Raw genomic sequence first — 27,893 nt, 5'->3', positions numbered from 1 at the left:
AAATTCCAGTTTCCTGATTCTTTATCTGCGTCTATTGAAATGACTGTATGTTAAGACCTAGGTATATAGGCAAAAATAACCCCCACCTGAGCACAACTTGTATAAAAATACCTACTGACCTCACTTCTCCTTGTCAATACCAACTCTACCATAAAATATTTACTGAATAGTTACTTCTTTAATACCTAAAAAGCATAATACCAACAGCTTTACCAATTCACCCCCGCAACAAACATTTGCACCATTTCCAGAATTACTGGCACAAGATTTGTGAAGTAACTCATATATGTTCCACAGAATAATTCTTGTCCAGACCACTCTCAGTGGGGGCATTTCCTCTACCTGTGGACTAGAAACGAAACCACTTTCCATCAAATATGTAGTTAAGTAACTTTACGTCTGCCAATTCAGGCTTCTTTTTTATTCCATCTCCTGCTATAGTGCCCCTTCCAAGTCCACGGGCAACACTCACCTTCCAAGTCAATGTATTTCACAGAGCAGCTTCTACAGGGTCCTACTAACATTAATTTCCCCTTATTTTTTCCTGGATACACTGTTCCTCTCCATTTTTTGCCTCTACTATTAATCTTAGCTCTGCTTTAACACTCCTTCAGCAAGATGTCCAGGGAGCTAAAATTGATGTTAACTTTACAGGTAAAATAACCCTTTGTAGCTTTTCACCTTTTTTTTTTTAACACCTACTATCTCTTTCCCAGGCAATTCCAAAAAACTTAACTTACTTAGAATAAATGGACAAGTTGTGTCTAATGAAAAATACACCTCAGTAATCTGCTGACACAAAGGAGGCTATTTTTTATCTGACACCTGTGCTTTTACCCCCAAATATATTCATGTGTGCCAGGGATATCCTGGTGCACAAAAAATACTAATGACCTAAAGCAAATATCCTGCCTTAGGTCAGGTCAAAAGCTGCTCCAGCATGGATCAGGGAGCACAGCTACTGCAGATGGGGGTGGAAAGGGGTAGGAAGTTGGGGAGATTAAGGAAAGCCCCATCTAAAGTGGGCAGGGTAGATGACAGGTTCTGGGAGAACCAGCACGGGCTCATCAATGAGGGCCAGTTAGAACTCCTGGGAAGCTGACCTGCACTCAAACCACCACTCTGAAAATAAGAACAATCCTGCTAAGGCAATTTTGCCATTTAACCCTAGACCTCTACACTATTTAAGCTAAAATCACTCTTTCACCCTCCCCCCCATGATTAGGTCACCAAAGCACTTCACCAACTTTTCAGATTTCTGGGAGAAAGCACAAACTTTCAAACTCTGAGTTCCACAGGCTCACTACTCAGTGGAGAGATCTAAAGACTCATATTCCATTTTATTTTACATTCCTTTAAGAAAGATACCCCTATTTAACCCACCATTTGTATTCCTTACTATCTTTCTGGTTTGCCACTTTAAAGTTTAATGACTGTCCACCTGAGAGCAGCAGGATTTATGAAAGGGCACACGGGTTCCCAGGAATATGCTATAGATTATTTTAAGGGTCATGGGGATCAGAGAATATTATTGAAGGATGCTCGAGGTAAAAAAGTAGCTTCTTCTAGAGACATAAGAGGAAAAGAGTAAAGAAGAGTCACTGGTTGACTTCAGCTTGGAAAAAGAACCAAAGATTTTTACAGCATAAGAGAGGAAATAGCATGGAAAAAAATGAGTCTCCCTAAAATCTGGCAAATTGGAAGTTTTAGAAGAGAAAAAAAAAATCCCCCAAATAACCTAAAATACCCATTTTACATCGTTTATTACCTCAACTCTCCCAATCAGAAGAACCTCTTTAAATTCCATCTGAAAACATCTGTCTCCACCTATTAAATTTTTTACTCCATTAATAGGAATTATTTATTCCTTATGCAGTTTGTGAAGAAAGCTCTACTCAAAAAAAGATCATACGTGCAACAGGTGAGGAGACAAGATGGTAATAGAATTCATTTTGATAGAATCGTCCGGGCAAGTATTAGTAATTAAGTAGGATGACAGCCTTGACAAGGGTCACAAGCTAGTGATTAACAGGACAAGTAATCTGAAATCAGATTTGGGGGTCACTAATAAAAGTAACAAGGATTCTTACAAACTTCAGCCAGAAATGGGAGAGGCAAGCCACAACAGCTGCACGTGGACAACGATTAAAAGAAAAAAAAACAAAAAACCAGAAGCAATAGAGTAAAATAATTAAAACTTCCAAGACCCTTTTTTCATTTTTAAGAACACACAAACCATGAGGAGCATTCAAGCGACCCCTCATTGGGAGACAGACCAATTGCAGCAAGAGGCAGTTCGGAAAATAGGAAGCCTAGGGGGATGGGGGTGGAGTACGGTACCTCTTGGCGCTGGTAGAGAGGAGTTTGGAGTTTTTGCTCATGCTGACTTTACTCTCCTTCTTCTTGGGGGTGTTTGTTTCTTTCTCGGTTTGCTGGTTAGAGGACGAAGATGAGGAGGAGCTGGTGCTGGCCCTCGAATCGTCATCCGACATAGCGAACCCCCCACCCCACCCCGCAAACAGCCCCTGCAAGGGGAGGGAAACAAAACAGAAACACACAAACCATGCAGTCAGTATAAATAAGGAAATCGGGTGCTGTCAGGAGGGCTTCGGCCAGGGGTGCACCCGGCTGCCCACCGCCCTCCACTCGTTTCTCAAAGTCTACAGGCCCATTAAGGCTTTTGCAAATCGGACGCGGCTTGTTTATTTTTGGCCCCAAGTGGGGGACGCGGTGGGAAAACGGTCCCGAGCAAGGCGAGCGGCCCCTCCCGCGCCCCCCGGGGCTCCCCTCGGGGCTGGGAGGGGAGATGCCGAGCAGCCGGAGGAGGGCAGGGCGGGGGCGCGGAGAGCCTCGGCGGGGCAAGGAGGGAACGTCCCGGCGGTGTGCCGGCCTCGGGGCTGTTTCTGTCGGCTTTTCGGGGGTCGCGGAGGGCGGGTGGCCAAAGCGAGACAGCGGGGGCCAGGAGTGGAGTTCGGCGAGATCGGGAAGAGAGGAGGGGCGGAGAAGAGTAAGAGAGGAAGCCGAAACGGGGGGACGGAGGCGGGGAGCGGGTGCCCGGTGGGGGAAGGGAGAGGCCGGCGGGGGGGCAGGGACGACGAGGCCCGAGGCCCCCCGGCGCCGCGCCCCGACGCCTCTCCCCGAAGGCCGGTGTCTCGGCCGCCCGGCTCGGGCTGAGGGGCTGGGGCGGGGGTCCCGAGCACACGCCCGACTGCCACCCCTGGTGGGGGTGGGGCGAGGGTGCGGGGGGGGGGGGCTCGGCCTCCACAGCGGAGGAATAACAATGAGCCCTTCCGCCCCGGAGGGGTTAATCCCCGCGGGCCCCCGCCCCTGGGGAAAACGGGGCTCCCCCGCCTCCCCCTCCCCCGCTCCCGGCCCCCTCAGCGGCCAGTGGGGGGCTCCCAGGGCAGCGCTGACAGTTCGAGCCACAATGCCCCCCCCACCCCCGACGCGGGCGGCCCCCGCACCCCACGCGGCCCGGGGTCCCTACCCATCCCCCGCGGGCGGGCCCCGGACCCCTGGGGCTCCTCGGCCCCTCTCCGCCCCCCCTCAGCCCCGTGCCCGGCGGTCCGGGCGGAGCGGGTCCGGGGAGGCGGCGAGGGGTGTCCCCGAGGCCCGGCGACGCGGCCGGGGGGCGGCGGGAGGCGGGGGGGATCCCCGTACCTCTCTTTGTGTCTGGCTCCTCCGTGCCGCCGCGGCGGCTGCTGCTGCGGCTGCGGCTGGGCCTGGCCACTCGTGTCTCTCTCTCGCTGGGAGAGAAGCGGAAGTGCAGCAACAGCAACTATTAAACAGGCAATGGCTTCCCCCAGCCACACACGCTCGCACACACTCCTCCTCCTCCTCCTTCTCCTCCTCCTCCTCCTCGCCCTTACCCCTCCCCCACCCGGCCCGGTCCCACCCACCCGCGCTCCCCTCCCCCTGCACACCTCCGGGGGGGCGCGAGGAGGACACAGGGGACCCCGGGAAACCCTGCCCCTCCCCACCCACTCCCCCACACCGCCGCCGCCTCGGGACGCCAAGGAAGGGGGCGAGAGGTGGGAATTTTCTCTCAAGTGGCTTGGGGACCTGGATCCTGGGTTGGAGAGGGGAAGCCGTTCCGAGATGGGGGGCGCTGGGAACTGTATGGAATAGGGTGGCCACGAGAGGAAGTTCTTTCCAATAAGGGCTTTGGGAAAGGGGGGGGGGGTGACAAATTGGTGGGGAAAGTAGTAATTTGGTGGGAAGGACTTTGGACTAGAGAATGCAGTGGAAACGCCCCCTAAAAAGTGATCGGTTTAAGGGGGAAAAAGAAATCCCACAACAGGGTTTTCCTTTGAGCTGACACTGGCTTCTCCCTCTGGCAATTTACCTGCTAAGAGCACAGGTCGGTTTAGGCACGCCTGTGAAAAAAATCTCAAAAGTAGGAGTTTTCTGCTCAGGCACGTGCAATTTTACAATTTTATATTCTTCTGGTCACTTTTTATAAAAAGTGGTGGTGTTTTATAAAAGTGATAGAAAGGATTCATGACAGGTAAAACCAACGTGTAACAGGCTTACAAATGTGAGAAATCACTGGGAATAAACCCTTTACTACTGAATTAAACTGGATTTAGAATTTTTGGTGTCAGCTTACTTCAAATAGAAAGTTTCATTTTTTGGAAATTTTAAATCAAAAGTTTTGGAACTCCAGTACCTGCTTCAACAATACAAATGCTATTCAGCTAATCTTTGTATCTTTAGAATAAGCAATCAGTAATTCTTAACTATTCCTGCTTAGTATTTTTACCAAGATTAATTTTTTTAAGATTAAGCCACCCCTCCAAAAAAAAAAAGATTAACCCCTCAAATTATGATTCGTTTCTCACTGTCATTTCAGTTGAAGGAAACTGAAGATGTATATGCAATGCCACACATATAAGGTCTGGTACATTAAGGAGACCACCATGTCAGATTTCCAGGAGCCATTCTAAATGATCTCATTCAAATTGCCGTCCTTTATCATGGCAACAGTGACTTCAGTTACCACAGGGAAACACAACAAGGTGATAAAGCTTACGGCATATCCACTAACCTGGAAAACAAGCCTTCTTACCACCCACCTAAAGCCTTTCTAGTCCTCAACTTTAAAACTCCAACTTTATCATGGTTCATAAAGTAATATGTGCATGCTTCTTAACCCTTACCAGGAAACCTGTATCTACCAGGAATTGTCATAGAATCAAGAAGTCCAAAATGTGGGAAAAATTTGTAAGTCATCATTTCAGCCTCCAGCCTCCTACCTTCAGACAGAGCTATCCCTCAGTCACTCAAATACATAGAAATTTTGAAAGATCCCCACACATGTGTTTGGTTTAAGGAGTCCTGGTAGAATATATATAGTTTTTGAAATGACATTCCCTGTTCTATGTTATTTGAAAACAGCAACCAAAAAAATCTTTCTAAAACCAGGTTGTATATATTTTGTGTTTCTGATGAAAAATACATAAATTCAGAGGAAAACAATAAGCAAATGTGAAATTTTCATCCCAACCGAGTTGGGATGAAGGAAATAATCTAAAAACAGTTATTAAAATTGAGACTTCCTCTAACAAAAATTTGAGTTTCTGATACTTTAAAATCCATGTACACACTATGAGTACAACCAGTAAAAAATATATATGTGTATAAAAAAGAGAGGGGCGCCTGGGTGGCTCAGTCAGTTGAGCGTCCGGCTTTGGCTCAGGTCATGATCTCAGGGTTTGTGAGTTCGAGCCCCTCATCGGGCTCTGTGCTGACAGCTCAGAGCCTGGAGCCTATTTCCGATTCTGTGTCTCCCTCTCTCTCTTGCTCCTTCCCCGCTTGTGCTGTGTCTCTTTCTCAAAAGTAAACATTAAAAAAAATTTTTTTAAAGAAGAGAACTGGCAGAGAAGACAGGAAAATAAAATGTTTGATTCATTGATATGGCTAGGACAGTGGGAGAATTTTTTCTTTATTTTTTGTTTGCATATATCATATACTTGGATACTAAATATAATAATATTTAAAGAAAAAAACCAAAAAACCTGAAAACGATAGTTGGTGTTTCACTGTTGATGCTTGGGTTGGACCCTGGGGAAACAAATCATGTAATTGAAGGGCTCCTTCTCTATAAATGTTTTCCCAACCACCAGTCTAGAGGGATACTAGCCCTCTTTTGTGTTACTAGTCCTTATCTCTAACCCTGGCTAGTGCTTTATGGTTTGAGAATGACCTACTGAGGGGGAATTAAAAACCCCAAAATGTTTAGAAAAGAATTCACTGCTCTCAAAGACTAATCATTACATCAGCTCATTTGAAATATACAGTTGTCTGAATCATAAAAAAACTAAAAGTTCATTTGCAACCTTCCAGCTTTACATATTAACTACAAGGCCTAAAGAGTTAAATTGACCTCTGTGAGCCTCAGTTACATCATCTATAAAGAGAAAGACTACCTGTGCTGTACCCACTGGCAGAGTTGTTAGAAAAAACAATGTGTATTTAAAATAAGGATGGTTTGTTAGCTGTTATGCAAAGTAAATTATTAATAATCCCACCCTGATACTAATTCTCAGGAATTAGTTAGGACATTGAGTCTTTAGGACTTAGAATTGATGACAAATATAAAAAACCTCCTAAGAGAAAGAAAGAGTCAAGGAATAATAGAATTTTGTTTACTAGAAGGGGCCTAAGATATAATCAAGTTCAAATTCCTCATGTTCTAGGTGAAGAAATTAAGACAAAGCCTGTAGGTCTTGTTCAAGGTCATGCAGCAAGTCGGTGGCAAAATTGTGGTTTATGGCTCATGCTGACTGCAGATGATTTTGTCAGTTTTGTCAATTTGGGGGCGGGGGGGGAGGGGCGGCGGTAGAGGGGGAAGCCTCAGTTAAAAAATGTGTATTGGGGCACCTGGGTGGCTCAGTTGGTTAAGCATCCAACTTCGTCTCAGGTCATGACCTCACCGGTTCGGGAGTTCAAGCCTCCTGTTGGGCTCTGTGCTGAAAGCTCAGAGCCTGGAGCCTGCTTTGGATTCTGTGTCTCCCTCTCTCTCTCTGCCCCTCCCCTACTTGTGCCCTGTCTCTCATTCTCTCTTTCAAAAATAAATAAACATTAAAAAAATTGTAAACAAACATTAAAGTATATATTAACATATGTATTAAATATAACATATACATTATATATTAATATATATATTAATATTAATATACAATATATGTATTAAATATAAAAGAACTCTATGGGCTCCTGGCTGGCTCAGTCGGTGGAGTGTGTGACTCCTGATCTCAGGGTTGTAGGTTTAAGCCTCACGTTGGGAGTACAGATTACTTAAAAATAAAATCTTAAAAAAAGTCAGATAATATTTTCAAGACCATATTAACAATCAAGACAATTGGGAAAGTGAAAAAAAGGGAACAAGTTAAAGAATCACTGCTTTTATAACATTTACTTAAGCCAAATAATGACCACCACCAAAGTTCCCATCTCCCCATTCTGAGAAAAATCCTTCTTGTTTGTTTATTTCATATTTATGGATGCATCTTAAACAGGTAATACATTCTCATGCTATATTGTTCTAAAGAAATCAAAAGGTACACCTGGAAAATATCCCTCTGCCCTCCCCTCCCCCCCCCCCCAGCTCTATGGTTGGCTATGCTAACACAAGCAAATGCATACATATACATTGGATGCTTTGATAGGAATGCTCAATTTACATTTAAAAGATGCATCCAGTTACCGAAGCCCAAGTGGTGCAACACCGTGATATCCCCGAGCTTTGAGAAAGTAGGCTTCAGTTTTTACTAATGCCTATTCCTGATTCTCAGAATAATCCAACTCTCTTCTTCAAGCCATCTTTAGAGTATTAAGTACTTTTAAGTAGAAGCACTTGAAGATCAAGGTGCTGACTGATCCCTAGTAGGTGAAATGATATCATTGATTCAAAAGAAAGAGACCCTGTCTAACTTTTGAGCACTCCTATTTTTGGCTTGTTGCTTAAATTGAACTTCAAGTCTTTCATAAAGCTGACCATTCTCTTTGGCCAATTTCATATCTAAAGAATCGTCAAACAAATTAACACTTGTTAATAAGGGGTTTTCAACTTACCTTGTGGCTGGATAGAAAGGATTTCCTTTTTCTGTCAAAAGAAAAAAAAATCTTATGTTTGGAATTTAAAAAGAATTTCTATAAAGACTTTCTGAAAAGATGGACTCACTGCAGATTTCAGGCCACTTGTTTTCTTTTATGATGCTCCTTTGCCTGAAAAATGCCATTTCTTATACAGAAAGATAAGGAAGGTTCGAAAAGAAGGGTCAATTCCATGAAGCCTAATGAGATCTGGGGCTTTTATCTTCAATTTGGGCCATTTTTCTGTAGGCCTTTTTTTAAAAAAAACACTGATCCCTTTGAAGGACCCTAAGCATTGTTAGACTTTACTGGTCTTAAAGGTTGCTATCACAGGAAGCTGGAAAGAGCTAAATTATTTTTTTCTACCACATGGAGGCATTGAACAACCATGTGATTTTCAAAATTTACCAAGACTTGATAAGAGTCTAGTGCTTTCTCAGGCAAGGGCAAAAAGGTTTGTATGATGTTGGCAAATAGATAGCGCTTAGTAGGAAAGCATTCTCTCAATTTATAATTTATAATCTCCTCTGTACAGCCTATTCTCTAAATAAACCAGCCTTCTTCAACCTCCTATACATTGATACCATAAGGACAGACTATATTGAAATATACTGGATTGCAATTCAACCAGTTTTGGTTCATTGATCTATGAAACCTTTTTTAAAACTTATCACTTTTTCATGGGGCACCTGGATGGCTCAGTCGGTTAAGCATCCGACTTCGGCTCAGGTCATGATCTCACAGTTCGTGGGTTTGAGTCCCGCATCGGGCTCTGTGCTGACAGCTCAGAGCCTGGAGCCTGCTTTGGATTCTGTGTCTCCCTCTCTCTCTGCCCCTCCCCGACGCGTGCGCACGCGCTCTCTCTCTCTCTCTCTCAAAAATAAATAACCATTAAAAACATTTTTTAACTTACCACTTTTTCAGTTTACTAAAATTTGGGAGGAATGAAATAGTAGGGAAAATTACTTTTATTTCATGCTGTTAATTATCTATTGAGAAACTTTTTAAACATCATTTCCCCCCGCAGTTCCATGGTGTAGCCAAATCTATAGCCAAGGATCCAGTTTTGAATCCAAAACTTACCTCAATAATTGCAAAACCCCAGAAGCAAGAGGCAGCAAAGATACCAATCTTGACTTGCTAAGCCTACATGAAAAGTTCTGTCTTTGCAGAGGACAGTACTCATGTCTCAGCCACAAATCAATTAATCAACAAATATTTATTAATTGCCCTGTGTGTACTAAGCACAGTGCTGGGTGTCCTGGCAGATGTAAAGAAGTCTAAGAGGTACTCTCTGGCCTCCAGCAAGGGCCAGGGGAAAAGGGATTATAACTAAGCCTTGAAGGACAAGTAGGACTTGGGTGGATAAAGAGGCATTCACAGGGATGGAAATGACATTTAAAAAGTTAGAGGGAGGGGCCCCTGGGTGGTTCAGTTGGTTAAACCAGGTCAGACTTTGGCTCATGTCATGATCTTAGGGTTTGTGAGTCCCAGCCCTCCATGGATCCTCTGTCCCCCTCTCTCTGCCCCTCCCCCTCCCTCTGTTGCACCCATGCTCTCTCTCTGTCTCAAAAATAAATAAACTTTAAAAAAATAATAAAAATAAAAAGAGAGAGAAAACACCAGACTCCAAATACTTTATTATTAAAATATAAATATATATATAAATCATAGAGTAGAAAATATTTTATTATTAAAAACTTATAAAATAATGAAACTGGACTTCGTTCTTCAGAAATGTCACTGGCATGAAGGACAAAGAAAAACAAGATTCCAGATTAAAGGAGACTAAAGAAGCATGAGAGCTAAACGTAATATGTGATTCTAGACCAGATTCTGTACAGGATGGGGCAAAAAAATTTGTAAAAGACAGAATTGAATCCATTGAAAAAAATAGAGTATGGAAGTTAGATAAAAGTGTTGTATCAACGTTAAATTTCCTGAAACTGATAATTATACTGAGGATATTTTTGTTTTTAGGAAACACACACTGGGACATTAAGGGGTAAAGAGGCATGATGTGTGTAAACTATTTAAATAACTCAGAAAAAAATTAACAATGTGTGTTGGGGTGGAGGTGGAGAGAGAGTGGGAGGGAGGGAACAGAACCAATGTGCCAAAATGTTACAAATTAGTGAATCTGGGTAAAGGGTGTGTGGATGTTTTCTTTATTACTTGTATGATTTTCTTTAAATTTAGAGAAACAATACAGTGCTTCTGTCAGAGGGAATGAAATGGAGAAATTACTAATGCATTTCATATCTGTATTGTTTTATTTCTTAAAATAAGTGTGCATTACTTTAGTACATTAAAAAATTTTTTTTTAACGTTTATTTATTTTTGAGACAGAGAGCATGAACGGGGGAGGGTCAGAGAGAGAGGGAGACACAGAATCAGAAGCAGGCTCCAGGCTCTGAGCCATCAGCCCAGAGCCCGACGCGGGGCTCGAACTCACGGACCGTGAGATCGTGACCTGAGCTGAAGTCGGATGTTTAACCAACTGAGCCACCCAGGCACCCCAAGTACATTTTAAATCTAACCACTAAATCTTTAAAAAATTTTTTAAATATTTATTTATTTTTGAGAGAAAGAGACAGAGTGTGAGCGGGAGAGGGGCAGAGAGAGAGAGGGAGACACAGAATCAGAAGCAGGCTCCAGGCTCTGAGCTGTCAGCACAGAGCCTGACACGGGGCTTGAACTCATGAATGGCGAACTCATGACCTGAGCTGAAGCTGGACGCTTAACTGACTGAGCCACCCAGGCATGCCTACCCACTAAATCTTTAAAAGAACAAAAATATATGGGGAAGCAGAAAACCCCAAGAAGTGATTGGGGTGCCCACAAATAAGCTAGTTTGGTTGAAGGACTCAGAAAAGTTGATTGGATGACAGAAGAATGAAAAGTGGGTACCTTGACTTTGCAGAGGGGCTTCATGGGGAGCTAAGAAGCCTGGATTTCATTACAGGATAAAAAGGTACCAGGGAAAGACATTAGAGACATTTTAGCCTAACGGGTATTTTAAGAAGATTAATTTGATAGAAAAGCCAGAAAGGAGAGAAAGGAGTCAGGGAAACCAGGAGGAAGCTATTGAAGAGTACAGGCGTAAGGAAGCAGCTCCAAATTCCTAATTCTCTGAGCTTACTTTAATTAATCACTGTTTAAAACTCTGTGAATGTAAGTCCCGTGATAGCAGAAAACTATGTCTGCTTAGAACTATGTAGTACAATGCTTAGCACTTAGTAGACACACAATAAAAGATTAACTGAGGTATGGGAAGAAAACCATCCTTGTCTCTAATAGTACTATTTTCCCTTTTCCCACCTCCTGTGATGTTCCATCATTCACATATGTATGATTACACTACCCAGCGGTCTACTGGGGCATGTGGAGTCTGTGTGGCTGTTCCCAGGGGAAGTGACCCGAGGGCGAGGCCTAAAGTGACTCCCAGGCCCCAAGGGCGGACAGGAATACAGTGTTGACATCAGAGTTACAGAATTCCAATTTGGAAGAGCTCTGAGATCATGAGATGTGCCCTGTTCTATTGACAGATGAAGCAACTGAACACCAGAGATGCAAGATGAGTTTTTGGAAATCAGGCAACTAATTAGCAGCAGAACGAAGCCCTTTTCCTTGGAAGAATCCAAGTGGACTGTGGAAACTTATAGAATCTACATGTCTACCCCTCAAACATGGAGCAACTGACAGAGGCCACAGAAGCCAGAGGTAACGCCTATGAAGGCAAGCATGCTCATGTTCTGTCTACACAGCACTGCTTTCTATGGCTCTGGGCTGTGTCAGAATCTTTGATATCCATTCCACATTGTATATTAGACTGGACCCAGATTTACTACTCAAACACACACACACACACACACACACACACACGCCCCTCTTGCTTCCTAAATTACTCACTGAATTGAAAGCAATCCTGAATCTTACAGTGCAATGGTGACAGATATTTGCCCAGTGTGATTGTAAGAATAGAAGTGGAGATTCCTATATCCCCTTCTTTATCCCTGACTTTACTCACCTTGAGAAGTCTTTTTAGATCTCGGTGAAGAGGAAAACCAGGAAAATGGTGGGGCATGACCACTTTGGCTTTGTGGCTGAGGTTACACCCATCAGCACTGGCTTCCCACAGGTTGTCTCCCAACCTGGGCTGAAAGTTGGAGAACATCCTTGCCCCGTTTTCCCACTGCTTCATTCTTCCCTACTTCCCCATCTAAGGGACGAGCGTGGTTCAGGGCAGTTAAGAGATTGAACAGACCTGTTTCTATACCTGCACTGCCACTTACTAGCATGACCTCTGGAAAGTTCCTCAATCTGCTGAACCTTTGTTGTTGCATATGTAAAACTGAAATAATAAAGCTCACTTCATAGGATCTTTTGAAGGTTAAGTGAGAAATGTCTGTAAAATGTTTAGCCCAGGTGCCTGGCATGGCCCAAGTGCCCAATAAATGGTAGCTATCATCAGTTGAATCTAATGTATTTTTCGAGGCTCAATTCAGCGACCGCAGACTTTCTTTGGCTGTTCCAGAGTTAATAAACTAGAAGAAAAAATAAATAAATAAACTAGAAGAGTAGATGCAGATAAACCTCAGTTATATACTATTTTGTATTGTTTTCTTTCAGTTAAGAAACCGTAAGCAAAGGGAGGGGAGGACAGTTGCCCTATTCCAGCTCCAGCCCAATGCCAAGCTCTTGGAGCCGAGTAACTACCTGTTGATTGATCGTTACCGTGGCAAGAGCCTCCGAAAGAGCATGAACAAACAAGTAAGTCAGAAAACATCTGGGTTTTGCCCAGAAATGTTGCTCTCTAAATGAGTGAGTCAGAATGGCCCAAGTATGTGACACTTTCACTTAAATTGTTTGGAAAACTGTCAGGTGAAGGGTCGTTTCAGAGGATTTGTGTCTATTACACGGAATTCCCTTTCTCTTTAGATGGATGGTTAGTCCAACCTCTTAAAAGTGTTAAATGAAGAGATCTAAAAGAAAACTGGCTGTGGACAGGTTGGGATTTCCAAAGAAGTTTAAAACACGAAGAACCTCTCTGTGAAATCTGTCAATCACAGTGTGGGCAAGTGTGGAAAATGTTGGTGAAAATGTTTAGGCTCCTTAACATGATTATTTTCTCCTATAAGATTTTCACACTGGACTCCCAGAAGCAATAAAACCATCGCAATCACTTCTTGTTTGAAAAAGTCATTTTCTGCAACATCGGCTCAGGTTTTTAGGTCCATTCTAGGGGCAAGATTTAGAACTGCACGATTTGAGGGGATATTTGTCCTTTTCTTAGAGATCTAAATTTTTATTATATTCAGGGATTGAGAGCCATAACTTGTCTATGAAAACAATTTTTTTCATATAATTACATAAAGATTTATAGTCAGAAACCCTCGAATATTGCCACTTATGCACAGCTCTGGGTCACTCCTTGGCACCACTGTGTCCTTGAGCAATATAGGTGGGGAGATTAGGAGTTTTACATTCCAATATTTAGAGTTTATTTAGTTCCAGTTGTGTCTTAGCTTAAAATAAATCCTTGGGTTAGTGGGTTGGTCTAAGAGGTATATATTGAAGATGTTATTTTTGGAAACTGCTAGAGAATGAAATGAAAACTTGTGATATTCCTTTGAACTTGGTTTGAAAATAAAATACAGATTTTATGAACTTGGAGGTGAAGACATTTACTCTCCTCAAACTGTCTCATTTGCAAATGAGTGACTTAGAAAGCCCAGAGCCCAGAATATGGAATTCCAATTCTATAGGTTTTTCTTAGCTCTGTCCCTGTGTATGGATTGATCTTTCCCCAAATCACCAACCATCCTCTTCTTAAAAAGAAAATCTGCATACAGCTCCAGTGTGTTTATATTATAAACACACTATTATTGAAGGCATCTCATTGTTTATTTATTGCACATCTAAATGTTATATAGGGCCCAAACTAGATAATTCAGGTTTGGCCCTCTATAGGAATGGCTAGCAAGGATTTCCTTACGAGTGTAAGGTGTTTTTGTTTTGTTTTGTTTTGTTTTGTTTTGTTTTGTTTTGTTTTGTTTTTAATAGAGGATTTTTGGCTGTTTCCTTATGAAACATACATGAAATTCCCAGTTGTGTAAGATGTGAAGGCAAAGCTGTGCCATATGTTACTGTCCCTGAGAGGACATGTGGATGTGGTACTGAGCTGTCTCTGAAACAACTTTGATTGTTTGTTTGTTTGTTTGTTTGTTTAACTCCACCCCTGATGTGGGGCTTGAAGTCACCACCACAAGCCAAGAGTTACATGCTCTATCCACTGAGCCAGCCAGGCACTCCAGAACAACTTTAATACTTTAATACTTTAATACTTCTGCTTTTTTTTTTTTTTTTTTTTTTTACGTTTAGTTATTTATTTTGAGAAAGAGAGAGAGTGTGTGTGTGGGAGAGGGGCTGAGAAGAGGCAGAGAGACAGAGGGAAAGAATCCCAAGCAGACTCCATGCTGTCAGCACGGAGCCCCCCATGGGGCTGGAACCCACAAACCGTGAGATCATGACCTGAGCCCAAATCAAGAAGTGGAAGCTCAACTGACTGAGCCTCTCAGGCGCCCCTACAGCTTCTGCTTTCTAAAAAGTCTCCTTTTGTTTTATTTGTTTACTTTTTATTAGGAAAAATTTCAAACATTCATAAAAAGAGAAAGAATAGTGCAAAGATCCCCATATACCCACCATACCACTCACATTCAAGAATTGATAGTATTTGTCATATTTACTTTATCTTTTTTTTTTTTTGCTATATCATTTACAATGACAGACAGCAAGACAATTTGCCCCTAAATCCTTCAACATGCTTCTTCAAAAAATAACCATATACCACTATCACACCTGACAAAACTAGCAATAGTTCCCCGCTATTGTCTAAATATTCCATACATATTCAATCCTCTAATTTCCTTTTAGGTTCAAATCAGTATTCTATTAAAGACCATTAAAGTGCTTTTGTTTCTTCTGTCTCTTTTATTTATTTATTTTATTTTATTTTTATAGATTTCATTTCATTTTTTTATTTTTTATTTTATTTTATTTTTTTTTTTTCTTAAACATTACTCTTTTTTTTTTTTTTTCTTTTTTTTTTTTTATTTTTATTTTTGGGACCGAGAGAGACAGAGCATGAACGGGGGAGGGGCAGAGAGAGAGGGAGACACAGAATCGGAAACAGGCTCCAGGCTCCGAGCCATCAGCCCAGAGCCTGACGCAGGGCTCGAACTCACAGACCGCGAGATCGTGACCTGGCTGAAGTCGGACGCTTAACCGACTGCGCCACCCAGGCGCCCCTCATTTCATTTTTTTAATGTTTATTTATTTTTGAGAAAGAGAGAGAGAAAACATGTAAGCAGGGGAGGGGCAGAGAAAGAGGAGGAGTACAGAGGATCTGAACCAGGCTCTGTGCTGAGAGCAGAGAGTCCCATGCGGGGCTCGAACTCATGGACCATGAGATCATGACCTGAGCTGAAGTCAGAGGCTTAACTGACTGAGCCACCCGGGCACCCCTGCTTTGTCTTTTTTTAATTTAGAACAATCCCCCAACTGTTTCACCTCTTTTCCCTTTTTATTCCTTGTGGCATTTTCATTGAGTCATTGAAAAGACATGCCAGTTTGTATTGTAGAATGTTCCACATTATGCATTTGCTTGACTGTTTTTCTTCATAGTACCATTTAATATAACCCCTCTACCGTTTGTATGCCCGGTAAATTTGAGGTGTCATAGAAAGGTGTGATTCATTCCAGTTAAACCTTTTTGGCAAGAGAGTCAAGGAAGTCACAGGTGACACTGTACCTCCCGTTGCATCACATCAGGAGGCAGTGAACTCGTCCCTTAAAAGGAATCTCTTGAGAAGCAGAAACGTGTACCATTTCACGTTTGTCTTAAAAAATACCACTGGACCAGAACTGTGAATGTCATTTACCCTCTCAGATCCTCAGTTCTCTTATGAGAGATAACACCAATACTGACTCTCTAACTTCACAGGGTTATGGTAAGGACCACAGGAGAAAATAATGGTAACAGCACGAATAACTACCATTTATTGAGCAATCACTATGTCAAGCCCCATGCAAGAGTTTTCCATTTACTGTTCCGGTTAATCCTCATGCTAACCACAAGAGGTAGGCATTATTATTAGCATTTCTATTGTGCAGGTGAGGAGACTGAGCACAGAGAGTGAAGCGATTTGGCACAGGTCAAACCACTGTTACGAGGAGGAGGAGGAGGGACGCAAGCTCCACCCCCCCTGACCGCAGAGCCTGGGCAGGAAATCACCGTGAGTACTACACAGAAGTATCAACACAGAAATACCAGTCGTTGTGTTAGGAGACTGAGAGGATGTTTTCTGGTTTTGTTTTTTTCTTTTTCTTTTTTCAGACTTTCACTGATGTTATTCTGTCACTTTCATATCCACGAAATGAATAGGCATTTACAGGGGAAGATGTACAATATGGGTATAAAACAACAATCAGAATCATTTATTACTTACCTGCTCTGGTGGTACTGACAACAGAATAAAAGGAATCACATCAACAATAATAAAAAACTTTGCCTAGAGGGAAATAGACATATGAAGTAACACCATAAACAGATATTCTGTATTTTCTTTTTTACGATTCTACTCTTTTTGTCCCATTTTACTTGACATATGGCTCACTTCATAAGAATGTTTAAATATTGATTTCCAAATAGCTTCACTTACTTGGTCCTAAAACAATATTAACAGACCATGTAGCTTCCGGAAGGATCTGTTCTGCTGTTTCTGTAAAAAAAAAAAAAAGAAAAGAAAAAGAAAAAAAGAAAAGAAAAGAAATGTTTTGGTTTTCTCAGTGTTTTTGAATCAAGAGAGTTAGTTGGTCCCAAATATACCCAAACATACCCAAACATAATGACCATATGATTTCTTTTTTAAAGGCTATGATTAAGGCTACCTTTAAGAGGCACGGCCATCAGTGAGTCCTCTGAGTGAAACCTTTCACATGAGCATCTGTCCTCTCCAAGGTGTGAAATCACATTTGGCAAACAGCCTTCTAACCCCCAGAACGCTCAACACGAGACCCATCATGTTTTATGTCTGCACACAATAAAGATAGCTGTGTAGGGGCGCCTGGGTGGCTCAGTCGGTTGAGCGTCCGACTTCAGCTCAGGTCATGATCCCACAGTTCGTGAGATCGAGCCCCGCGTCGGGCTCTGTGCTGACAGCTCAGAGCCTGGAGCCTGCTTCGGATTCTGTGTCTCCCTCTCTCTCTGCCCCTCCCCTGCTCATGCTCTGTCTCTCTCTGTCTCAAAAATAAATAAAAACATTAAAAAAAATTTTTTTTTTAAAAAAAGATAGCTGTGTAAACTGAGTGTACTCCTCAAAACATCTTTGCCACTCAAGTCACTAGGAGGTTTTTCCCCTGCCTTTCCATTCTGCTTCAAATATCAGATATAACAAAATGTTTATGTTTTTTAAAGTTTGTTTATTTTTACTAATCTCTACACCCAACATGGGGCTCAAACCCACAACGCCGACATCAAGAGTCACACACTCCTCTGACTGAGCCAGTCAGGCACCCCAGAGATACAAAATGTTATTTGGTAGCTGCGATAATTCTCACCCTGGAAATATTTATTATATTTACATAAAAGCCAGTAAGATCTTTGAAATAGATTTAAAAATATATACATGAACCCAATGTGGGGGAGGGACACCAAAATTATAGCAAACAGTGGTAAGGTAACTATATCAAAAAATCAAAAAGGTATAATTGTCTTTTAACATACCTGGATGGTACTAAAAAGAAAAAGATGATTTCAGGGCGCCCGGGTGGCTCAGTCAGTTGAGCGTCCGACTTCGGCTCAGGTCATGATCTCACTGTTCATGAGTTTGAGCCCCGTGTCGGGCTCTGTGCTGACAGCTCAGAGCCTGGAGCCTGCTTCCGATTCTGTGTCTCCCTCTCTCTCTGCCCCTCCCCTGCTCATGCTCTGTCTCTCTCTGTCTCAGAAATAAATAAATATTTAAAAATTTTTAAAAAGAAAAAGATGATCTCTCAAAAATCTCACATAACCTATTTCCACTCCAAAGTTCCCAAAGATGATCTTTTGGGGGGGAAAATGTATGGATTGCTTACTATGTCTTAAGCGCTTTACTTGCATGATTCCATTTAATATCTGCAACAGCTCTTTAAGGTAGCTGCATTTATTATCACCTACTTACAGATGAGAAAATGTAGTCTTACAAAGAGGTAAGTAACTGTGAGCAGTTACACAGAAGTTAGGTGGCCGAGCCAGAATTTAAACTCAGGACTGACTCCAGAGCCCAACCTCCCCAGCTATCCCTAGATGACAAGAAATAATGACTGCAATTTTCCTCAGCTGAATTTCAAACCCTAAGAACGTGCAAACTCGTAACCGAGTAGAATGCTTTGCGCTGAACCTCGAACAATCCAACAAGAGAAACGGGATCGCAAAACGCAGCTTTCGAAGCGGGGACCCAGAGTCACATTTCCTCACCAGCAGCAGAAGATTCTCACCACTCCCCGGTGGGGGGAGGGTGGGGGGAAGGCTCTCCTCCCCACCCTCCTGAACAGCCTGTGGACATTCTTCTCAAAGACTCTCACAGCCGCTCTGGCATCCCTCCCCTTTCTGCCTCCCCTTCAAAGCTCTGGTGGTCAGTGCGTCTTCTTTCCCATCCTCTGGGGTTTCACCCAGCAGCCAATCAATAAATATTTGTTGAATGAATAAATGAATGAATGAGTGAATGAACAAACAGCTGTCAAACCAGTCACAGATGGAAAAGTACACAGAGGTGCATAAATAGTAAGCTGTTTGCCCAAAATAGCCTCAGCTTGACCAGAAGGTAAATCTCACCAAACTTCACCGTTCAGTTGGGGAACATTTATGTATTCTGTGTTAGATATATATTATTTACTTCCCATTTTGTACTTGGTTGCCTCACTGTTAGTCAACACTTCACATTCTGTGGGATTGGGTCCAGTCACCTAATCTTTGATCCTTGTTTTCTCAATTATAAAATGATGCTCTTAAGACATACCTCACGGGTTGTCCTAAGGATCAAACAAGGTCACATGGGGTGGGGCTCTGTGAACTGTACCGTGCTTTCTGGTGCTGTCATCATGGGGCATTTATTGGCCCCTGCTATTTATTGTGTTCATCTAGTCGGTGGGGGGACCTAAATGTGCTGTACGAGAAGGGTGGTGTTGTGGAAAGAATTCAGGGGTCCCTGATGCCCCCCACCAGAACAAAACAAACTATAGCCAGAGAAGGACTTTCATGAAGCCAGGCTCCCATGGGTGGACCTATGGAGCAAGGAAGGCCAGCAGCCACAACACACCCTCAGGGAATCCAAGAAAAGGCCCCTGGAAGCCCCCGGAAACCTTTGGAATCTCCTTGCTCTTCTTTATCTCCATCGCAGCCATTGCCACGCTTTGGCCAAGACTCTGTCTAGACTGACAGCCAACAGCCAGATAATAGAATTAAGCCATTCAGTCACCCTGGAGACAGTCATCACTTACAAAAGAGCTGGGCTTGAGCACGTGGCCAGGTGGGCACGTTCCAGTAACCATCAGGAGGCAGTGTCCCACCTCTCCCTCCTCATCCATCCTTTATGGGGGCAAAGAAGAGGAAAACAAAATTCAGGTGACTGGTCTCTGATCCATCCTAATTAGTCTCTTCCTCTTTGTTGATCTTTACCTGAGCAAGTGAGACAATCAGCATTCGCCTAGGAAGCTCTGCTCCTCTGACGCTGGGGGATCTCAGAGAATTAACGTAATGAGGCAGAAAGTGCGTCAGTGGAACAGGGCTTCTTTCGTGGGTCTTCTTTACTTCCCCCTACTCTCTCCTCCCCCTTTGCTCTTTGCTCCCTGTCACCACCCTCTCCTTCCATCTGTGTTAAGAGGAAACCGTTTGAAGTATCTGTGAAACAAACAAACCGACCCCCCCCCCCTTTTCTTCCTTCAAGGTTCTTTGCACTAATTTTTAAAACTGAAATTTTCACAGAAAATTATTTCGGTGGGTTCAGGAACATAAATTTTAATACTCAGCCCCCAAGCAAACATTTCAACCAAAGATCCCTTACCTTTTAAAAAAAAGTGCAAAGTAAATTTCTGTAGCAAAGAAAGACCTAGTATTTTCTTGGGCCTTCTTGCAAACAGAGGCCCCTTAGACAATATTTACATCTATGTGTGGGTGAGTTGAGACTGTGCTTGGGGCAGTTGGAATAAGAGAGGCATTGATAGATTCCAGTAAGGCTGGCGGATATTGAAGACTAAGGGTGGTGTAACTCGGGGAACGAGGACTGGGTTTGTGAAAAATGTCTAACATTTACTCAGCACTCGTGTGGACCAGGCACCGTGCTAAATGCTCCACAGATAACATCTTTTCATTTTACTTTCATAACCACCTGTCAAAGTAGACGCTAGCATTCCTGACTCACTGACAGACGAGGAAACGGAGACACTGAGAGGTAAGGCACCTCCCAGCTAATCAGTCATAGAGCCGGGAACCTAACACAGGCCTTGGACTCCAGACCCTGCCTCCTCCTGTGTGGTCTGTGGACCAGCAGCACCAGGCACGTGTGCTAATCTGCACCTTAGCAAGGGTGATGGGTGCATGCATTCTAGTCCTGCTCAGGATTTACCACTGATATTGCTGCCCCGAGCGCGCGTTCTCATTCTGAGCCTCCCGGGACCTGATGTTTACCTTCCTGAGGCTCAGTTGCTCATCAGTAAAATGAAGATGGGCTGAAGATCATCGCTGAGCATTCAAGGAACTTTACCAGCCGCTTTACAAAGGTCTCTAGAGGCTTTTTGAAGTTTGAGTAAACGACACTCCATAAGCGGTAGCAATAATTAAAAACTAATTTACAAAAAGTTCCTTTTGAATAATAATACTCAGTATGGGAAATTTGGGAAATGAAGAAAAGGTAAAGGAAACACAAAAATTCTCCTGTGAATCCACTATCCTGAGGTAACCCAAGAAACATTCAGTTGTGTTTCCTTTCCGTATTTTCTCTTCACATGTGTGTGTATGTATATACTTTTTTTTTTTTTCACCAAATAGGGATCATTCTATCTGTATGTATTTGCATGCTGAATTTTTTCTCTTCATATTTACATGGTGGGCCTGTTTAAAATACTTTAAACCAGCGAATACACAAGCTGCTTTCCAGGGATCAGTCTCTGGATCAGAAAGTTCTTTCCATCTAGTTTTGATTCCTTCCACTGGAACTTAAGAATTAAGATTAAAACTGCCCTGTGAAGCTGAAGCTTCACACTGTGCACTGTGCACTGTGCCCTGTGCACTGAAGCTGATTTCAGTGGTAGACCCATGTGTTGGAGAGAAAGCCTTGTTGGGGGGGTGAAGACAGATGAAGGAGAACGCCAGGGTTCAGTGGCTTTGGGGCCCTGCAGAGGACGCACATCCATGCTGGGACACAGAATAACAGGTGACATCCCAGCTGTGCAAACTCCTTCACAGTTGGAATTATCTGGTTTTGTTTTGCTTTTTTTTTTTTTTTAAGTCTCTGTACCCCGGTGCTCAGAACTATGCCTGGCACATAGTAGGTATCCAGTAAATCTGATGGATGAATGAATGGATCAATTAATGAGTTAACGAATGAATAAATGAATCAGCAGAGAAGATGGACGGCTGCCTAATGATATAAATCGAATACCTCCTTTCACTCCCACCTTGGCCCCAAACATGTCCTCTCTATGCTTCAGGTTCTACCATGAGATTATTTCTTTACAGCAGTCTTCAGAGGGTGTATTTTTTTTTTGCATTTATTTATTTATTTACTCATTCATTCATTCATTCAGAGAGGGGGGAAGGGGCAGAGAGAGGAAGAGAGAGAATCTCAAGCAGGCTTCGCTTTGCCAGCACAGAGCACAGAGCAGGGCTCAAACTCACAAACCGTGGGATCATGACCTGAGCTGGAATCAAGAGTCAAACGCTTAACAGACTGAGCCACCCAGGTGCCCCAGGGGATGTATTCGCTAAAACAAGCATCCCTGGGAGGACTACCTGTTTCATTTAACAGCCTTTGCAAATATGCTGACGCTGGGATTTTAGGAAAGAGTTTTCCTACAGTTTGCCAGTCAATAATATTCTAGGTAAATCAGCTGTCTGAGTTCTCTGTCCTTTCATATATTCAAATATCATGTCTTCATCAAGGCTCTTTTCTCAAGGAGATTTTGCCTTTACAAGCCCAAGGAATAGAGTGTAGAAGGGTCAATGGAATCTTCCCAGTGAAAGGTCTTTGGAGGTGACCTTGTTTCCCTTGGCAAGAATGGCTGGGAATGAGCATGATTCTCACCACCCAGAGACTTCTCTTGGAAGGACTAGTGAAGAGCTAAATCGGACAGGGCAGAGGGCACACCTGACCAGAAGGGGGCTCAGTAAACATGGGCTTGCTCCAGGTCATGTGTTTACAGAGAAATCTTTTCCCAGTCAGCTCTTCTGTTGGCAACCAAGAGGAAGCACTTCTCACCACCTTCACAGCTACCTTCCCAGTCAACTGTCCTCACCTCTCACCTGGATTCCTGCTGTGGCCTCCTAATTAGCCTCTCTGCTTCCACCTGTGACCTCTTAGCATTCTGCGTCTACAAATCATAAATCACATCAGGTCACTTCTCTGCTTCAAACCCTCCAATGGCTTTCCAGCTCTGATCAAAATCTGAATCAAAATAAATCCACCAGGTCCTATATGAGCTGACATTCCCAGTCACCTTTCTGATTTCATCCCATGTTACTTTTCCCCCCGCTTCCTCTACTCTGGCCACACTGGCCTCCTAGCTGTTCCTTAAATGTACCCAGCACACTTCTGCCTCAGGGCCTTTGCTCTTGCTGTTCTCTCTGCCAGAACATATCCACATGCTCCCACCTCCAGCCTCCCCGCCCTGCTCCCTGTCTAGCTGCTTGTCTTATTCCCTCTCTTCAGGTTTCTGCTTAAACATCACCTTGGCTTCCCTTGACTGCATCTAAATTAGTTATACCCTCTCCCTGCGAAAAAAAACCCCAAAACCCTTTCCCACTTTGTACCTTCTAGCCCTGCCTTAATCGTCTTCACAGCATCTCTCACCACAAGATGCTCTCTATATTTATTTATTTGTCTCCTTCCCAACCAGAATAAAAACTCCATAAGAACAAACATGCCTGTTTGGTTTCATTCACTGCTTGTTGTTGAGTGTCTAGAACACTGGCTGGATCCTAAATTTTGTTTTTTAGTGACTATTGAGTGAATCTTAAAGAACAGCAATGGTATAATTTATTTTTCTTTTTTACAGTTCCATTACTAGTTTTCCAATATAGTATCCCTCTCTATTATTTTTTATTACAGGGCTTTTCATTTCAAAGAAAAATCTAAACTCAGAATGACTAGGCAGTTGTAAATAGATTCTGAGGTGCAATAAAACATGTAATGATTTTTTTCATTTGCTCCACAAACAAGGCTGTGTAATTGCTGAGATCTGATTCTGCCTCGTGTGCCTCAAGTTTCTTGGCTTATTTTAAGGAGGGACAAATATCATAAGTGAGTATACCGGACAACATCTGGCATTGTTTTTTCAGGTTTCAACTGGACTTCGAGACAGGTTACAGGGTAGAAAGATTAAATGCCAGAGTTCAGAACATTCAAAGATTTGAGAGATGACTTTTCTCGACTTCAAAAAAGAATTGAAAATCCACTATTTCGTGTAAAACTCAACATAATAGATGTGCCGTGTTTCAGTTTAGCTGACTTTAAAAAAAAAAAAGTGTAACTTCGATGACAATGCAACAAGTTTGGTCTGACAGTTTCTTTTACATCTTTATACTTATTAACTGCATAACTCAATTTCATGAATGGCATGTGTCAGGCTACATGATCAAGAAGAAGGAGGGAAGGTATTTCATGACCTGCAAGTGTGTTGATGGTTATGCCTCTGGAATGACCCTTCATTACTTCAGTCAAGCCCCTACATCAGTATTTGTCAAACTTCACTAAGCAGAAAAGAAACACCTTGGTGGGGGGTGCCTGGATGGCTCAGTCGGTTGGCCCCTGACTTTTGATTTCAGCTCGGGTCTTGATCTCAGGGTCATGAGTGTAAGCCTTGTGTTGGGTTCCACACTGGACATGAAGCCTACTTAAAAAAAAAAAATCACCTGGAGAATCTTGTTAAAAGTCTGCAGATTTCCAGACCCCACCCCCAAAGATCCTAATTCATTACATTTGGGGAGAAGCTGAGAATGGCCTTGTAAAGCCACTCTGGAAGCAGGTGAGTTAGCCTCCTCCTGAGGGACATTGCTAGACTGTAAACCACCTGCAGGCAAGAACCATCCCCATTTAAAACCCACAAATGCTGCCATGACACAGCATCTCCTCAAAGACTGTGGCTTCAGACAGTTCTTAGAATGTTCTGGGAAGCAAGAAAGGAATCTCACCAGAAAGGAGGGCAGATAGGGGATTGAGGAGGAGCAAACACCCAAAGAAATTGCACTTTAAAAAAAATTTTTTTTTTAATGTTTATTTATTGTTAAGAGACAGAGCGTGAACAGGGTAGGGGGAGAGAGAGGGGGAGACACAGAATCGGAAGCACAGAGCCCGACACGGGGCTTGAACTCACAAACCGCCAAGACCATGACCTGAGCCGAAGTCGGACACTTAACCAGCTGAGCCACCCAGGTGCCCCCCAAAAGAAATTGCACTTTAAATAGAGACTGACTGGGAAGAACCCAACATTTCACAAACTCTCCTGTTTTTGATGATCAGCTTTAAGAGATCATTCTTTTTACTCTTGTCAAGATAAGTTTTAGGATGATAAATTCATAATGACACCTCCTTCTAAAATTTGAGAATATCTTGGACTATCCAATCAATTATAATGGCCCCTTTGGACCCATTATGGTTTCTTATTGCTCATTTCTGGTATTAGAACAGTGATAGGAAGGTGAGCATAACTCCTCCATCAGAGAAGTCTAGTGGCTGATTTTATAGGATCTGGGGAGCCCTGTAATGCCAACCTGTATACCCCGAGACACATCGTCTGTGAAAATTATTCTGTTAATAGCTGTGCTGGGGATCGTATAATGTTTATGTTGGCTCCCCCTCCCCCCCCCCATTAATCCCATCCTTCATTTTCACTACTTAAAAACCTCACAAATGCATTTTTTAAGGTTTACTTTTATTTATTTTGAGAGGGAGATAGAGAGCAAGGAGGAGAGGGGCAGAGCAATTGGGAGACAGAATCCTAAGCAGGGCTCGAACTCATGAACTGTGATATCGTGACCTGAGCCGAAGTCAGGAGATGGATGCTTAACCCACTGAGGCACCCAGGTGCCCTGAAAACACCCACAAATGAATTTTTGTGTGCATAGACACTCATTATTAAAAACAAACCAACCAACTAAACAGAAGCACATGAGTCAAAAGAGAAAGTTCCACACCCAAAGCAGCCACATTTCTGGGTCGGTGGATATCATTCCAGACCATTCTCTATGCATCCCAAAACATGTGCATGAGGGCAGGAAGGGGACTGGAGGTCCACTTTGCTTGCCAGAGCTCTTGCCAAACCATTCTACCTTCCTTCTCTCTCAAAGACCTAAATGACTTTGGAAGGTCTTGACAGCTCTCTCTACCCCTTGGCATCGCTCCATGCAGCCATCAACCAGCTGCCTTCTTGCTGCACTTTATTCATTGAGGATTTAATCTCCCCACTTACTGTCTTCCTCTCCATTTGACTCCTGTTCTCTTTCTTGCTACTGGCAGCATGCGCCTCAGGGGTCTTTCAGTACCCCGGCTCGTCAGTGACTTGTCACCCCTCCCCACCATCCACTCCCCTGCTTGCGGCTTTCAGCTGACAGCACTATCACTGCTCCGAAGGCTGATTCCAAACCCTCTGCTCTTGGACCAGTGTCTCACATCCTCTCCAACCTCCTCTCTCTCACACCATGATTCCTTTCCCTCTGCAACTTCTGTCTCCTGCCTAAATATACTAAGCCCTTCCCCTCTGCCAGGTCTTTGCACTTATTTTCCCCTCTGCCCAAGAGGAGGTCCTCTAACTGAGCTGGGTCATTCCCATCCTTCAGTGTCTCTTAATGTCACTTCTTCAGGGCGCCCCGGTGACTCAGTGGGTTAAGCGTCCGACTCTTGATTTCAGCTCCGGTCATGATCTCACAGTTCGTGAGATAGAGCCCCGCCTCAGGCTCTGCCCTGACAGCACAGAACCTGCTTGGGATTCTCTCTCTCTCTCTCTCTCTCTCTCTCTCTCTCTCTCTCTCTCTCTTTCTCCATTACATTGAAGATCTCCTGCCATTCCTTTCTGGCCTGCCAAGTTTCAGAAGAGAAACCAGTCACGAGTCTTATAGGTCTCCCTTTATATGTTAGAGCACGTTTATTCCTCGCTGCTTTCAGAATTTTCTCTTTATCCTTGTATTTTGCCAGTTTCACTGTGATATGTCATGCAGAAGATCGATTCAAGTTACGTCTGAAGGGCGTTCTCTGTGCCTCTTGGATTTCAATGCCTTTTTCCTTCCCCAGTTCAGGGAAGTTCTCAGCTATTATTTCTTCAAGTACACCTTCAGGACTCTCTCTCTCTCTCTCGCTCTCTCTCTCTCTCTCTCTCTCTCTCTCTGCTCCCGTTTACTCCATCTCTCTCATCCTCTGTCTCAAAATAAATAAATAAACATTTTTAAAAAATGTCACCTCTTCTGAGAAACCTCTTCCCCAATCACTCTTTCATCCCCCACTTTATTCTTTCATGGGGCTCATCACAATCTGAATTGTCTTGTTATGTATTTATTTATTGTCTACCATGGCCACTAGAAGGTTACCTTCTATGTGGAATCCCCAGCGTCTATTCCAGGGCCCATCACATAGACATTGCTAAACACATTTGCTGAATGAATGAAAGAAATGCGGCCACACCAGATATATTTAGTTGTGACATTTTTGTTTCCTACCACATACATACAGTTTAGAAATCTTTCTGTGTCAGAACATATAGACTAGCCACTCAGAAAAGAATATGACAGCATTGTGTCTACCATTGTGGTCCACTTAAACGCACCTGTCTTGTAGGACATTCGGGTTTCTATTCTTTTGCTTTTTACTCCTGAAAAGACTGAGACCAGAAACTTTCTTCCACGTGTACCTCTGTGCATACACACAAATATTTCTGCAGGTTGGATTACTTAAGGTAGAACTGCCAGGTCAGAGGCCAGGCACATTTAAAATCTTCGTAGGTATTGCCAAATTGCCTTCCAAAGAGAGCTTTGCCGCCCACATCATGCGAGTTCCTGCTTTTGCACATCTCCGCCAAAAACGTATGTGACCAACCTTCTAAATTTGCCAATTTGGTAAACAAAAATATATCTCATTTAATTTGTCTTTCCTTAGTTAACAATGAAACTGAGCGTTTCCATTTAGAGACCGCTTGTAATTTTTCAATGAGCGGCCCATTATTATCCTTTGTCTCTTTTTGTATCAGGATGTTTGTTTTTTCATTTATTGATTTATAGAATCTCCTTGCATATCATGGAAAATAAGCCTTTCATTACATGACTTTCAAATATTTTCTCCTTGTCTGTTATTGGTCTGCGAACTTTGACTCTCTGAGGAGACTCACAATACATAATTAAGGCTTTCTTCTGCTTCTTGTATCAATTTAGATTCTTTTCTCTCATGCTTGTGATTTTCCTCAAGCATCTGGCAATGCTTGACATTTTGTTTATATTTGTAGATGATGGCCTAGATTGGACAGGACGCTCCCTGTATCCCTGCCAGCCAGTGCATGTT

At 43.0% G+C, this 27,893-nt stretch overlaps 1 protein-coding gene and 1 long non-coding RNA gene across 5 annotated transcripts in view; one reads left to right on the top strand and one right to left on the bottom strand.

The window, feature by feature from the left end:
- UBE2E1 (ubiquitin conjugating enzyme E2 E1) overlaps nt 1–3,828 on the bottom strand; it is an 81,078-nt gene extending 77,250 nt beyond the window's left edge. The window contains exons 1-2 of one of the 2 annotated variants that reach the window (XM_042903655.1): nt 3,661–3,828; nt 2,341–2,525 (exon numbers count right to left, since the gene is read on the bottom strand). In XM_042903655.1, the coding sequence (XP_042759589.1) occupies nt 2,341–2,492 (152 nt within the window). In that variant the 5' untranslated portion in view covers nt 2,493–2,525; nt 3,661–3,828. The remainder of the gene's footprint in view (nt 1–2,340; nt 2,526–3,660) is intronic. The other variant, XM_042903654.1, reaches the window with a different exon arrangement.
- A 151-nt stretch (nt 3,829–3,979) lies between these two features.
- LOC122230378 lies at nt 3,980–18,787 on the top strand. 3 transcript variants are annotated; one of them, XR_006207398.1, is made up of 5 exons: nt 3,980–4,031; nt 11,646–11,820; nt 12,730–12,870; nt 16,273–16,394; nt 18,476–18,787. It is a non-coding gene; the product is annotated as an uncharacterized LOC122230378 (long non-coding RNA). The 3 variants fall into 3 exon arrangements; XR_006207397.1 differs by lacking the exon at nt 18,476–18,787 and adding an exon at nt 17,033–17,189; XR_006207396.1 differs by lacking the exon at nt 18,476–18,787 and having other exon boundaries at nt 16,273–16,758.
- Nucleotides 18,788–27,893: the final 9,106 nt, after the last annotated feature.

This window comes from Panthera leo, chromosome C2 (assembly GCF_018350215.1).
Source record: "Panthera leo isolate Ple1 chromosome C2, P.leo_Ple1_pat1.1, whole genome shotgun sequence".
Lineage (NCBI taxonomy): Eukaryota > Metazoa > Chordata > Mammalia > Carnivora > Felidae > Panthera > Panthera leo.
This window is presented reverse-complemented; position numbering and strand designations above follow the sequence as displayed.